The following is a 14,254-nucleotide window of genomic DNA, read 5'->3' as shown; positions in this document are numbered from 1 at the left end:
AATCTAAATTGTACACGTAGTAAATGGAGAACTTATCTAATCACTTCCCTTCCATTAGAATGCAGCCTTCCTTATCTTTATCTTTATCTTAACAGTTTGTGTAATATTTAAAGAAAGATATGCTGGTGTCAGCGGAAAAAAAAAAGCATTGGCTGAGCCGAAGCCATGCTGAGCCAGGATAATTTGCTTCTCAAAAACAAACCTATCTGCTTTTCATGGCATAACTCAAAAATTAAAAAAAAGACGTCAAACTAATTTTAAAGGGACTGAGAGTGGGATGTTTGATTTACCAGATGATTTTCTTACTTCAAAGTGAAAAACAGTCCAATTTAAGTTTTAACCAAGGTCATTTCATCATCTCAGGAAAGTTTAGTACTTAAGATTTTTATTCCCTCGAGGTGCAAATCAAAGAGTAATCTGTCACATATCATGAATGCACTTAAATTATACATCTGCTCAGTTAAAATGAAACACTGACACCTCGTCCCAAAGCAGCTTTAATATTCACACAACTTCAAATGAGTTTCATATTACCTGGTAGAAGCTATTTTGTATATGTGTTTCTGTAGTTATCAGATAAAACTATCCGATGCAAAGGTTTTTTATAGATTTGTCCCTATGGGTGTTGTAACCTTCATGCTGCATGTGTCACCAACATAGTTCTGTTTTTTCGTATGTGGGTTGACCTTGACCTTGAATTAGCGTCATTCCAGCTTCCTCTTAAACTCTGAGAGTCTATTCATCTATGTTATTACTATACATTAGTACAAATGTTTAAATATATTGTAAAGTTCACAGAGTGTAATATAAAGTACAGTTGTGGTGCATGAAGTTCAGTGTGATCCCGTGTGTTAAAGACATGTTATTCACCCTAAATGTGAACTGTGTTGTAATCTCAAAGCTCTGCTCTCTGACACAATCAGCTCAGTTTGCGCAATGACAATGCGTCTCGTCTTGTGGTATTTAATGTATAAATATCTATAAATATGACTATTTTCTGGTTATGCCATTTCAATTTGCACTGAAATCATTGTGACATTGTTGATAGTTGTTCTTATAAATACTATAACAAAGAAATGTGCAAGCTGTCACCGAGAAAGAACATAAAAATGAAAATAATAAATAAACCGTGACATAATCAGACATATAAAGTCAACTCATGTCTGCAGGACTGAGCTGCGCTGCAGATAAAAAAAAAAACAGCAAAGTCAAACGCTGTGAATGTAATATGCACATGAAATATCGAAGCCCATGAAAAAGGAAATCTGAAAGCATAATATTTTATGATAATACATGGCATCACTGACATCATTATTAAGCCAGTAAAAATGTACAGTGGTGCAAAATGAGATGAACGAAAGCCCGAGGAAATACAAATGCAAAAGACGTGAAGCAATGTGGCAAAAGATAATATTGTTTGTTCCGCTGCAAATTATACCGCCAGACAGACAGATAAATAAAGAGATAGATATTCTTCATGTAGTCTTATTCCACCAATCTTTCTAAAATACACATAAGAGAAGGATATATCCCAAGATTATAGAGACTGTACTTAAGATATTATCTCCTCTGGTTTTAGTGCCACCTGCTGTTTAGGTAAATAAACTGTCCGTACAGTTCCCACTCTACAGCGTCCCACACAGATGGACGAGATGCTCAGGACACGTATGTGCTGTAGGATCCCAGCACAATATTCACCATACAAACACAAGCCTACGCAAATAAACATTGCTGAACCCCCCCCCCCCCCCATGACATACCTGATTGCACAACCTTACCACATGGAAGAAATAAGAGGAAGCTTCCAAATGTTGCAAACTTTGCTTCTGCTTCACATTGTGCTTTCCTTTCCCACCATGAAGACCTCCGGGATATCTCTTGGCTTCTTCAATGGTAACAGCAGCGGTTTAAAGTACTGTAGCTAATGGCAGAGAATCTTGAAACATTAACGTCTGTTGTTTTTTTTTTATGTTTCAGCTTCAGTCCTCTGTCTCTTCTGGCTCACAAAGCATGCAGTGGACTCAGTCCAGCTGTCGGCTCCAGAGGTGGTGACGGGAGCATACGGAGGATCTGTGACAGTCCGTTGTCAGTACGACCAAAAGTTCAGACAATACACAAAGTACTGGTGCAGAGGGCCCATTTATGAGCTGTGTGACATAGTGGTGAAAACACCCAGGAGGCAACTCAGTGAAAGAAGCTCTATCGCAGATGATAAGAAGAAAGGAGTCTTCACTGTGACGATGACTTCTCTCAGAGAAGGGGATGAGGATATGTACTGGTGTGTGATCGCCAGATCTGGAAGGAACGTCTACAGTGGTGTCAGGCTCAGCGTGTCCCACACAGGTACACTTCAGCTGGGTTAGCTCAGCCACTTCATTAAATACTGTTTCACTGACCCCTAAAGAAAGAAACGCATATAACTTATAGGCTACATTTCTACAATCATGCTTTAAAATTCTTAATGCCTGTCCTCAATTAACTAACTAAATAAATAACAAAACATGGGGTGTTTTCAAGAACACCACAGTTTTCACTCTTTAAAAAACACTAAAATAGTAATTATTTCACCCAATTATATTTCTTCGCAGGAGGTCAAATGATCTGAAACTGTATTTAAAACATCATATCAATATATTCCAATAAAAACCCCAGCCATCATGTTTTATTACGGCAGGTTTGAAGGTCTGGGACCTTTTATTACATCATTTTCTAAAAAAACATTGAAACATTTTTTCACATCATTGAAATGTGCAAACAGTTTAATTTTAATGTTCTCATGTAAGCTTATATGGCACGCCAATATATTTTAATCTAGGAATATTAGGGCCATATGATGATATAAAAATAGTTTCTAGGAGACAGTAAATGCCATGTGTTGACTTTTAATGCAAAGTGTTCTTTTCCGTAGTGATAACAACAACCACCGCAGCCAATCCATCACCGATACTGGAACAAGATGAAATAAGGTGAGAAGAGTCTATAGGAACAATATACTGTCATGTCCATATTGTCATTCAGTGAAGTATTGATGAAAAATGAATAACAGTTAATGCAATTTAATACATAAACATATGAAATGATATGCCACGACCAAAAGTAATTATATCCCCAATTTCCTGTCTTGTTTTAAATAGTTGGTGGGCGACTCTACGTTGGATCCTCTTTATTTTGATGTTGTGTTGTTTGGTATCCACACACATCGCCGTTTGGAGGATAAAGGCTGCGAGGAAAATACAGCCGCAACAGTAATTTCAACATCAAAACTCAAACATCTTTTGTATGATTGAAAGTCAAACGGCAGCATCATTTTTAAACCATGTATGAATTATAAACTCATTTACACCGAGGCTACAAAACTATTCTTCCAGTGGACGTTCTATCAATGTGTGAATTAAACTAAGAAATAAACCAACTGAAAAATTGGCTTTCGGCTTCTTTTTTTCTCAGTATTTAAATGATTAAAACCTAATTAATTTCGGTGCCAGGACCTAAGACAACTTTGTACCCAAATCCAATCTTGTTAAAATGAGCACGTCAGGAGAAGTGAGGCTCTTGGCTTTCATCTCATATATTTGCAGATCTTAAATTCGACCGTCATAGAGGTTGTTATTCTTTTTGCGTTCAACCATCAGTTTTAAGGGTTTTTTATGAACATCTGTCAGTGGTAAAATAAAAATCCCTTCACGCATAAAAGAAGTCCCAACTCTTGTGAAGTCCTGCGTTTTAAAGACAAAACATGGACACATAATAAAGTTCAATGGTGGATGATGTGCTGCTCTTTTTTTTGTTAATCCAAGAAAGTATCACAGAGGTAGATAGACTTCCTTAAAAAGTCTTATGTTAGACCTACAGCTGAGATGTTTCTGTCACAACCGCTCTTGATAGACACATGGACATAATAAAGTAATTTATTAAATAAATGAAACAAGTCCAACAAACTGTCCAATTGTAAAGTCAGTTATGTAGGTAGTGGGTGAGTCAGGACACAGGCTGGCTACTGCTCTGGGTCATTTTGGATACCCAGGGCCCAGGTTTGTCACTGATTATCCTCCAACTGCAGCCACCACCAAGCAGAGAAGGAGCCGCTACAAATCAAAAATACATTATATTAAAATTCCCCAGAAAATGTGACATATCATATTCTGTAGAAGAGGCAGTGGTGATTTGTGATCCTTGTCAAGCAGATTTCATTACCCTGCTGGTTGTAACCGCCAGACGTTGGACAATTGTGTCTGCTGGTCTTCGCTTTCAGAGAACAGCATATATATTAACAGTTTTTATTAGCCGCACCTGTAGGCTACAATCTAATGCAATAACTCTGCATTAAATTTTATTTTTGTGAAGAATGTAATCTTCCGTTTATGTGTTAGAGAGGCACTGAAGCTTTTAGTCTGTGGTGGTGCCGTATCAGTTTGCCTTATAGGTTGTTTGTGATATTATGTCACCCGTATGCATTTGTATGAGGGAGGACAAACATTAGAATCACCCATGAGATCTTTTTCACAGCAAATATTTTTGATTTGTCATAGCAGGAAAAGCACACCTTTTACTCATAGCAGTAACAATGGCTTCATTCTATTCAAACGCACCCAGTAAGCCATGACAATGTGACAGGGAGCCAGCATGCACAATACAGACCCTAAAACTGAAGCGGGTTAATGGAATTCATCTGCCATCATTCATTTTATTAGTTGCATCTGTGCATTTCCTGCATGACATGTAAAAGTGTCTGCCAGGAAAAGGCCTATAGTAGCTGTGCCATCAAATCATATCACATGATTGAGTCCATATACAAACAATGAAAGAGCATTTCAGTAATGACCAGCTCAGCTAAATACATACATATAAATGAATCAATACAAAGAACATGTTTAATACTCAAATTTCTCTTATCTATCTCTGTCAAATCTAAATATATCAATGGCCTTCTACCTGCAGATGTAGTGTGAAAGAGGTATTCAGGTGAGGATGGAAGGTGTGAGGGATTTAGGAGGTGATGTCACCACTTCTGCTGCAGGAACCTGTCTGCATGAACTCGTGTCAACATAGCCACCATAACTAGAAAAAGTTAGCTTTCAAAATAAAAGCACAAGTGCGAAACAAGTGAAGACTCGTATTAATAAACGGTGTTGGAAGAAGCACTCAGATCTCTATATAGGCTACTGCCAGATATCTTAATCCATAATAACACATCCCCATGTATTGTTGATTTACATTTTGTATTAATAATTTTAATATTTAGTAACTAATGTTGTTTTCTTCAAATATATTCACATTCTACATATCTTTTTTTGTCATATGGGTTGTCTATCCTGTAATTGTATCATGTTGTACTATTCTGTACACACAACGTTGCACATTTGTCTGTTCTGGGGGAGGGACAGGTACAGGTTTTGCAGAGGGTTTTGTTTGCAATGTAGATAGCAAATCTGTGATTGAATTAAATAAAATGTTGTCAAACAAATGCAGTGGAGCAAAAAGTAGTTGTAGTAAAAAATGTAGACTTTTTATATCTACTTTGTGACCTGTTTTATATAATATGTAGCGTCAGATTTCACAACGCATGCTTAATGTTTTACTTTGAAGGGGACATCCGGTATTATTTCCTCTAGCTTGACAGTCGTAGTGGAAGTCTGGAGCTCAGCGGCTCATTGACTGTAGCAAGTTCCTGATCGCTGGTGCCAACGCCCGGCGAAATAGAAAGCTAACGTTAGCTAGCGGAGATACGGAGGGACATTGGTATGTAATGCAAACATTGTCTAACATCTCTGCCTGCATTTAGAATACATATACAAGTTTGGATATTGTTTTCATGCTTCGTCTTGTTAGCTGGGACTCCGATACAGCAAGTAAATCAGCGTTGCTTTACAAGCTAACGTTAGCTAAGCTAGCTAACTAGCTAGCGTTGTCTAGTGATTGCTAGCGCTGCATTAGCTTAGCTTGCTAACGGATACACAAACACAATTATTTTCACTATCGTATCGCGTTTATTAAAGTAGAAGCTTTCATATTGTGTGATTTACCCATTACAAACATTACCTTATTTAGATATACTAAAGTTAGGATTGTAATAAAGAGAATAAGCAAGTGAATAACGTTGTCAATAGCTAACGTTAGCCTTCAGACAGTTTTGGTGATGGGGTGTGACACTTTTCTAGTTAATGCTAGAAAACAGCCCTACCCCTTAGACCCCCTTGCTTAATCAAAGCTGTCATAAGCAGCTGGTAAGGGTAGACACTTGTTTACAGTGTCAATACACGCCTAACATATTAAATGTCCTAACGAGTTATCGCCTCTCCCAGCAGCTAACAGCAGACTCAGAAAGCACAGAGATGCAGACTATCAAATGTGTGGTGGTGGGTGATGGAGCAGTGGGAAAAACCTGCCTATTGATTTCATATACCACCAACAAATTCCCCTCTGAATATGTACCCACGGTAAGTACATTTGGTGTGTTTCACAGCCTTATGCATGCTGACAGACAGACACGTTTTGGTTAAGAAAGTAAAGCACACTCATAAACGCACTATGACATGCCATTCATTCTTTAATCACAGGTTTTTGACAACTATGCAGTAACTGTAATGATCGGGGGTGAACCATACACCCTTGGCTTATTTGATACAGCAGGTAAGATTATTTTTGACTTTTTCAATTAAATTGCATTCCTAATTGAATTAAGTACTGTTGTTAGTCTGTCACATGATAAGCTAATTTGTGTTGTGGTCTCTTTTATAGGTCAGGAGGATTATGACCGGTTACGACCACTAAGCTACCCACAGACAGATGTCTTCTTAGTCTGTTTCTCAGTTGTTTCACCTTCCTCGTTTGAGAATGTTAAAGAAAAGGTGAGTACAACATGTTTATCTAAAAGCAGTAGAGTTGATCACCTGCACATTTTAAAAGCACCATCCTCTTTCCAATCTAAAAATGAAACTGCCTTCGAGTACTCCATATTACAGTACTAAGCTCTGTGTTATTAAGTGATTGTAGCAGGGGATTAAAGTGTATATAGTGACAACTTAAAATAAAGTTAGGCATTGTGAATTTGCATTGTCAAACTACTTAAACTGATTAGAACAGAAGGTAAGAAACGTTTACCAATTGTATGTCACGGTTCATCTGACACTTAATTTCAAGTCAACAGGTTAAGTACAGATGTTGACTCTCAATTCAACACATTGTGCTGTTCAGTATTTCTCCTCCTTGCTGCCTCTGTGATAAAACACTGGAAAGCAGTTACAGTTTTTTTTTTTCAGGGAACCGCACGAGAAACCTATGATCCCGGATAATGGTCAAAATTATAGTGTGTAGCAGTAGTAGTAGTAGTTTGAAGGGTATTTCAAAAAGCTAGATTAGAAAGTTGGTTAGATAAACATGAAAAACATAGATATACTTGGCTATGTGATACTGTTTTCCAAATAATAAAACTATGAATATGATTAAATTGTAAAAAAAAATAATGATATGCAAAATGTATAATGTATATCCTGAGGCATTTCAGAAATATCTGGCAAACCATGGATCTTATTTTGTTATTGGCCCTCTAACAAAAGAAAGTCTCTAATTATAGGCAGTTCTGGTCATGGTGGTTAGAAAGCATATATATATATATATATATATATATATATATATAATAATAATAATAATAATAATAATAATACAAGTGCTGACATGTATATATACATTTTGATATGCATAGGGTTGTTCCTAACAAGTATTGCACCATCACAACAAAAGTTACATAATTGTAAAACGTCCGCCTTCTTTTTGTCGCTCCATCCAAACACCTGTAACCCCGCCTCCTCCATGTCACCTTATACATCCAATATCCCCCCCCCCCTCCCCTCAATCTACAACAATCACATTTGTTTTTAAACACTAAAATTCTCCCATCAGAGCTAACTTCATAACATTTTGAAGCATAATATTCTACATGTAGCATGGGTATATCTGCCTTTTGGTGATGAGTGTTTTGTCTTTTTAATCACCAGTGGGTTCCTGAAATTACTCACCACTGTCCCAAGACCCCGTTCCTGTTGGTAGGCACTCAGATCGACCTGCGTGATGACCCCTCCACAGTGGAGAAGCTAGCCAAGAACAAACAGAAGCCAATCACCCCTGAGACAGCAGAAAAGCTGGCTCGTGACCTTAAGGCAGTCAAATATGTTGAGTGCTCAGCCCTAACACAGGTAAGATGTCCCATTAAACAGCGCTTAAAGCCAGTGTGGCAAGCATGTGCTTGAATGCCAGTTTCCTAACAAGGGTGGAAACACGTTGCCTTGTCTTTTGCTAACCGCATTTGGCTACAAACTCCATCTAACACTTTTGTGTGCCTGTCTTTCTCCCTTCTTTTCCTCTTTCTGTAGCGGGGACTGAAGAACGTATTTGATGAGGCTATCCTAGCCGCTTTAGAGCCCCCTGAAACTCAAAGAAAGAGAAAATGCTGTTTGTTCTGATGTCTTCTTGCATCTTGCTTTGCCTCTCGATCGTCTGCTGCTTACTCATTGTAAAGAGATGTCTGTCACTTAAATAACCACTACGCTCTTTTAAACTTTAAATCTTTGTGCCCATTAACCTTTTTCCTTCTGTTCATGCGTGCTTTCTTTTCAACTTGGCCTAATCACAATTATCCATGCTGCCTGTTACAACAAGAGTGCCAATCTTTAGTTCTTGTTTCTGTTGCCAGCGTCTTGTGTGCACGTCTGTGAAAATGGACATGACTGCGTTGGTTCATGTTATTTAAATTTACATTCTGTTATTATCTCAGTATTGAGCCCTTCAGCATCAGCTGTACCCTACAAAGCATTTATGCCACAATCTGTCTTGGACAGTAAAAAAAAAACCTTTTTTCCTACTGCAGCGTCAAACATTTTCCGTGGGCTTTTTGTCTTTACTCAGACAACCTGATCATGAAGGAGTCTTGTATAATGTTATTTGAATAAAGGATAATTTTGATCGCCCTGCTCCATTTCTACTCAGCCTTCTTTTGCAATTAGTTCCCTGAAGATACTAATTTGTATTTGGAACATAGCCCTGTTTTGAATATTAATATTTTATTTCCACAGAAAGGATTAAAGAATGTGTTTGATGAGGCAATACTGGCTGCCCTGGAGCCTCCTGAACCTAAGAAAAGGCGTAAATGTGTTCTGCTCTAAGTTTCATCGCAGCCTTCTCCACACCAGTTTCCAAATCTAGGTTAACAGTTCTGAAGAGGTTTGTTGCACAAGCACATTCCAACATGAGTTAAGATATTCTGAAATATTTGCTTTCTGACTGACTTAACCTAAATACATTTTCAATGTGTTGAACATGATTTTTAAGATTGCGTAACATTTGATGCTGTTTGTGATGATTTGATGCCATTGAAATGGTCTTACGTGATGTGAATACTTACGATATATATATATCAACAAACTGTAGGTGACATTATTAAATAACGTTTCAGTTTGACCACATTATGTTAAGAGTTATTTTGCAGAAGTGTTATTCCAAAAGAACTGACTATGAAATGGTATTTTAATAGAACTCCTGTTTTATTGACTGCCCTGTAAAACACAAACAAGCTGATGATGTTGTTAGTGAGCTGCTCAAATGATGTCTTAGTATATCCTACATCTGTTTACTTCTCAAGAAATTCCCTTAAACTTTCTCGTATGTACCATATGTTCAACCCTGGCGCACAAGACGGCGTGTGGTTGACACCGCATTGTCATAGAACTCAAATAGTTTCTCAAAGGGTTAATAAAAGTTGCCGTATTTTACTTTTTAAACATGATTTCATATTCAATGTCAACATAGCCTCCAGGCGTATCCCAGAAATAATTGACGTAATGACATTTCTAGGCAATGCTCCCATCGTAGTTCTAGTTTGCCAAAAAAAGACCTGATAAATTGAAGCTTAGTCCAAGTAAAGATCTGCACAAGCGGACAGACATGTGAAATGTATGGAGTTTTAATTTTCAATTTAAGTAACTACATGCAAGAAGTTGGAGCACAACAATTTCAAAGTAATTTTCTTATTGTGACAGAAGTTAAGGTCATGTGTGTCCTGAATGCTTTTTCAAAAGTTGCAAAAGCTGAACTTTGTAGGAGCATTCCAGCCTATAACTGCAGGCTAATGAACCATTTTGTAAACTGAACATACTTGCTGCTGAAGTCGGATAGTAACACATTGTGAATACTCTCACAAAATGCTATACATAGTTTGAAACCCTGTGAAGATTTTCGAGTGACTGAACTAGCTCTATTTACATTTGTCTTTTACTATAACCATGCCTGGATGATGGGCTTGAATTTGATTTGTAAATATAGTGAGAGTAACTCGTAACTTATTGACTGAATACAATGTGTGCATTACTGATACGGATAGAGGAGCTGAGGTCACAGTGAAATCAAAATGTCCAGGAAAATGTTGAGTTTCTTGGACTCTTTGGTTTTTATTCAATTTGACATCAAAGTTGTACTGTATCTTGCTTGTGAAGCATCACAATAAACCAGTATTATGAATAAACCTAACTTCATGTCTGACTTCATGGTTACATAAATAAAGGTTATGAACTTGTATACATTTTCCACAAGATGTAGTTTTTCATTACACATGTTCACCATCACAACTTGCAGATTACAGAGCAGTGCAAAGATTATTATTATTACTAGTATTTCTGTTCAGGCTGGTTGTTATAGTCCTGCAGTGTTAAGTGTTTATAGACTAATTCATTTGTGTTCTGATAGATTAACTGTTTCTTTGTTTCCTGATATGCAGCTGTCGTTCTGCACCCACTAATATCTTCATATAACTTCACGTGTGTCATCACCCCACACGAATACGACTGAGAAGTAAACAAACATCAGAGCCGGATAGTCTTTCTGTTCTGCAGGCTGTCTTGATACTTTATATGGCACCATGTCCTAACAATTTCCATGACCGGTTGGCACAAAAACACTTAACAGAAAGCGATTTAATTCAGACTCTAAACGTTTTCATTCAAAATGAGGAATGTTGAATATGGAAGGTGATGAACTGTTAAGTGAACCTGAAACGGAGTGTGACATGGCTGTTCTCACAGTGACTGCGCTGTGGTCTCATGACCTTTTGCTACAGAAACAACAAACCTCGCTGCAAAGATGTGTGTGTGTGTGTGTGTGTGTGTGTGTATGAGGCTCTTTGGGGGGAAAGCTGGTAATTACCCATTAAATTATCAACCAGATGACATGAAAGATGATAATATTTAAGTTAAGTTTGATTTCTCTCAACTGGTCTCTGAAAGATTTTATTTCTAACTAAGATTTGCATAATTTAGAACAGCTTTTTTTTTTTTTACATTTTCAATTCCACTGGTGTTAGGACAAATATCTTACACATGTTCAGTTAAGCTGTAATCGCACTATTAAACTTGAACCATATACAGTAGCACTAAAGCGTGCAATGCATCTTCTTAAGGATTACATTGTGGGCGTTTTGAAAATGACATTTCATAGCAAAACTGATACACATACAGTATTCATATACTTTAACCCAAAGAAAGATAGACTTCCAGAAAGAAGGTGCAATTTTAGGAAAAGGCAGGAAGCAGGCAGGTGAATCCCTCGGAGCTATGTGTCCAATGCTGGACATATCTCAACGCAGCTGTCGGTGATGCGAATTCCATACCATCCTGCCCAGTACTGCCTGTCTTTGCCACCGTGGGTGAAAGAGATGTATCTCACTCCTGGTCCATAGTTCTGGAATACATGGGTCATCTGAAAAACACATCTGTAAGTCAATAGTTGCCCTTGAGCTTTACACCTCCTCTGAACTGTAAATGAATGCCTCGTGCTTTGTACACACCTGATTCCATTTCTGATCGTTCCACTGCTCAAACTCAACGGTGTCAGGAGCAAACATCTGGACAGGCTTTTTTCTGTGATCAAGCAACTCTACACAGATCACATATTCACTGCCACAATCCCATCGTGGTGCATACCTAATAAAAACACAGTTTTACAGCGATCAGGTTCATCCGAAGCCACCGGTTGTTCAGCATTGTTCAAAAATGACAGCGTGACTGTAAACACATTTCTAAAAGGAAGTCTAGAGATGTCATGCTCTCCCACATATGACAAACAATGGCCTCCTTCATTTATAAATAAACAGTTAAATGCAACTTCTGTTACTGAGCCTTGAATTTGCATTATTTACCGTAGATATATGAAAATCATACAGACGTTTTAATGTAATCTATCAAAAAGGTTTTTCACGTGTATTCTTCTCACCAATCGGATATTCTGATGGCTGGCTGGAAGTGATCCATGAACGACGAGTTATAACCTTCCGCCTCCAAATCAATCAGCTGGGACTTCCTGCACATTCTGCAGAAAACAGACGGGGTTTTAGCTGCTACACAATAGAAATGTAGCATATCATATAGTTGCCATTTGTTTTCTGGACCAGAGTTGGTGAAAACTCACCTGTAAGAGGTCACAAAGTTTTTCTGAATGGACTCATTTGGGTGTGGCACCATCACTTCATCTACTTTCCAATGATCACCACCATTCTCTACTATCTGCCAGTTCTTCATGTCTTCTATAAAAAAAAACAAAGAGGAGGGTTGTGAGATCAATTCTTTTGTAGAGCTAGCAGGAAAGTATTACAAATGGACTTAAAATGTGTTCTGTGGCTTCTTACCTTCTCCTGTCGGATTCTTGAGAAGATTTCGTCTCCGTTTGCACAAGAAGTAAAACAACCTCCAGTCTTTGGGTATTTTAGAAGTATCACGGCGGTGATATCCTTCTCTTCTACATCTCTCTCTCCACAGGGACTCACTGTCAGCCACTTCTTTCCACTGACAACACACTAACCGACAAACACTGACCACCTGATGGGGAGGAAGATTCAGGAAGATCTCCTCCAAGATCTCCAGAGGAACAGGGAACAGCTGAAAAGAAGACACATAAGCATAAGCAAACTGAGATACATCAGCATTTTGTCACAATACAAACAATTAAAACAAAACATTATAGAATTAAAAGCTGTTAAAAACACCCAACAATATTTTTTGACCCCCTCTAAAATAAAGGTTCAGGCTGTAGCTGCACCTCCCCACAAAATAAAAACAGAAACCAAAAAGGATGTCAGTTAAGTTTAGCCTAAAATCAGACAGTAAATAGTCCATGGTTCCAGTTTTGACAAGTATAAAATAGTGCACACCCTATGTGTATGTCTGAAACATTTAGACTGCATTGTCTGAATTCAAAGTTTTTCCAAGTTCAAATGATAATAATAATAATAATAGTAATTAATGTAAACCCATTTCTGCCAGTAAAAGAATAAAATAAGAATATTATTTACAATATACACAATAAGTCATTATTGTGAGAAACATGTCCGTTACTTTGAGATGCTACTAACTCATTGTTTTGAGTTTCTCATTACTTTTGATATACTTAGCCATGTTTTCCCATCATTTCTTTTTAATACTAAGTAGATATTATTTCGATAAAGTTTCTCATTATGTTGCAAGACATTCTTTTTGAGGTACTAATTCATTATTTGGAGAAAGCTTCTCATCATAAAGACTTAATCCTGCAGGGTGTTTGTTTTGCATCACATTGGCGGATTGTGCTTCCGTAAATAACAGCTGGTTGTAATCAACAGTCACTTAAAGCATGTCTGCTGGCTGCAGTCACGTGAAGCTCTTTCGTTGCTTTGTGTCGGGAATAATGTAAAAAACACACACACTTACATCCTCCTCTGAAAGTGAGGCTGACGGTCCTGCAGCTGAAGACGCATATCGACCCGAGGCCCACCGAGAGCTGTGAGTTGCACCCATAGCTTTACTCATCACGTCGTTTTTACAAGTAATAAAGCCAAATGCACTTCATCGCCATTGACCTGCGAAGATTCGTCTGCGCGTGGGGGTTATATAACGTGAGCTACAATGTCACGTATATAGATAGAGTTATTTATAACCGATAACACACAACCCGGAAGTGCGCTTCGAGATAAAAAAAAACACTTTAAAGTGAGGTAAAAGTAGCTACAACGTTTCCTATAACACTAAACGCGACTGACAACCGACTCCTCTGAAATGACGGTCACTTTCGGTCTAACGTCTTCATACGCTGTCAATGTATCGTACTTATCGATGGTAGCGCTCGTTGTATATCCCAGGACACTCGAGCTTGACGTAAGAGACGTAAGCTGAGCAAGCCGCTATTAATAACGCGTCGGATTTGCTGATGACTCCCGCCCTCCCCCCACCCACCCGGGTAA

General features: G+C 37.9%; 3 protein-coding genes across 5 annotated transcripts; 2 read left to right on the top strand and 1 right to left on the bottom strand.

The window, feature by feature from the left end:
- Positions 1-1,812: 1,812 nt before the first annotated feature.
- Positions 1,813-3,423, top strand: LOC115011236 (CMRF35-like molecule 3). Its single transcript, XM_029436303.1, has 4 exons — positions 1,813-1,893; positions 1,978-2,343; positions 2,909-2,966; positions 3,135-3,423. The coding sequence occupies exons 1-4, from the start codon at positions 1,857-1,859 to the stop codon at positions 3,247-3,249; spliced, it is 576 nt and encodes a 191-aa protein (XP_029292163.1). The 5' UTR covers positions 1,813-1,856; the 3' UTR covers positions 3,250-3,423.
- Positions 3,424-5,582: 2,159 nt separating this feature from the next.
- On the top strand, positions 5,583-10,566 carry LOC115010449 (cell division control protein 42 homolog). Of its 3 annotated transcripts, none has more exons than XM_029434994.1 (6): positions 5,583-5,739; positions 6,303-6,437; positions 6,558-6,630; positions 6,739-6,848; positions 7,995-8,192; positions 8,370-10,518. In XM_029434994.1, the coding sequence occupies exons 2-6, from the start codon at positions 6,333-6,335 to the stop codon at positions 8,457-8,459; spliced, it is 576 nt and encodes a 191-aa protein (XP_029290854.1). In that variant the 5' UTR covers positions 5,583-5,739; positions 6,303-6,332; the 3' UTR covers positions 8,460-10,518. The 3 variants fall into 3 exon arrangements, with proteins under 3 accessions (XP_029290854.1, XP_029290853.1, XP_029290852.1); XM_029434993.1 differs by having other exon boundaries at positions 5,587-5,739; positions 6,306-6,437; positions 9,069-10,566; XM_029434992.1 differs by having other exon boundaries at positions 5,587-5,739; positions 6,306-6,437.
- Positions 10,567-11,293: 727 nt separating this feature from the next.
- Positions 11,294-14,174, bottom strand: LOC115010448 (F-box only protein 6-like). Its single transcript, XM_029434990.1, has 6 exons — positions 13,725-14,174; positions 12,668-12,917; positions 12,451-12,565; positions 12,256-12,351; positions 11,831-11,966; positions 11,294-11,742 (listed from the first exon to the last, which is right to left on the bottom strand). The coding sequence occupies exons 1-6, from the start codon at positions 13,821-13,823 to the stop codon at positions 11,596-11,598; spliced, it is 843 nt and encodes a 280-aa protein (XP_029290850.1). The 5' UTR covers positions 13,824-14,174; the 3' UTR covers positions 11,294-11,595.
- Positions 14,175-14,254: the final 80 nt, after the last annotated feature.

Source organism: Cottoperca gobio, chromosome 7, assembly GCF_900634415.1.
Source record: "Cottoperca gobio chromosome 7, fCotGob3.1, whole genome shotgun sequence".
Lineage (NCBI taxonomy): Eukaryota > Metazoa > Chordata > Actinopteri > Perciformes > Bovichtidae > Cottoperca > Cottoperca gobio.
This window is presented reverse-complemented; position numbering and strand designations above follow the sequence as displayed.

Coding starts and splice junctions, on each gene's coding strand:
- LOC115011236 (XM_029436303.1), top strand. CDS start 1,857: ATGAAGACCTCCGGGATATCTCTTGGCTTCTTCAATG. Junction 2,344..2,908: donor GCTCAGCGTGTCCCACACAG/GTACACTTCAGC, acceptor TCTTTTCCGTAG/TGATAACAACAACCACCGCA. Junction 2,967..3,134: donor CTGGAACAAGATGAAATAAG/GTGAGAAGAGTC, acceptor TGTTTTAAATAG/TTGGTGGGCGACTCTACGTT.
- LOC115010448 (XM_029434990.1), bottom strand. CDS start 13,823: ATGAGTAAAGCTATGGGTGCAACTCACAGCTCTCGGTGGGCCTCGGGT. Junction 12,352..12,450: donor AACTTTGTGACCTCTTACAG/GTGAGTTTTCAC, acceptor TGTTTTCTGCAG/AATGTGCAGGAAGTCCCAGC. Junction 11,967..12,255: donor GCCATCAGAATATCCGATTG/GTGAGAAGAATA, acceptor TGTTTTTATTAG/GTATGCACCACGATGGGATT.
- LOC115010449 (XM_029434993.1), top strand. CDS start 6,333: ATGCAGACTATCAAATGTGTGGTGGTGGGTGATGGAGCAGTGGGAAAA. Junction 6,438..6,557: donor CCTCTGAATATGTACCCACG/GTAAGTACATTT, acceptor CTTTAATCACAG/GTTTTTGACAACTATGCAGT. Junction 6,849..7,994: donor TTGAGAATGTTAAAGAAAAG/GTGAGTACAACA, acceptor TTTAATCACCAG/TGGGTTCCTGAAATTACTCA.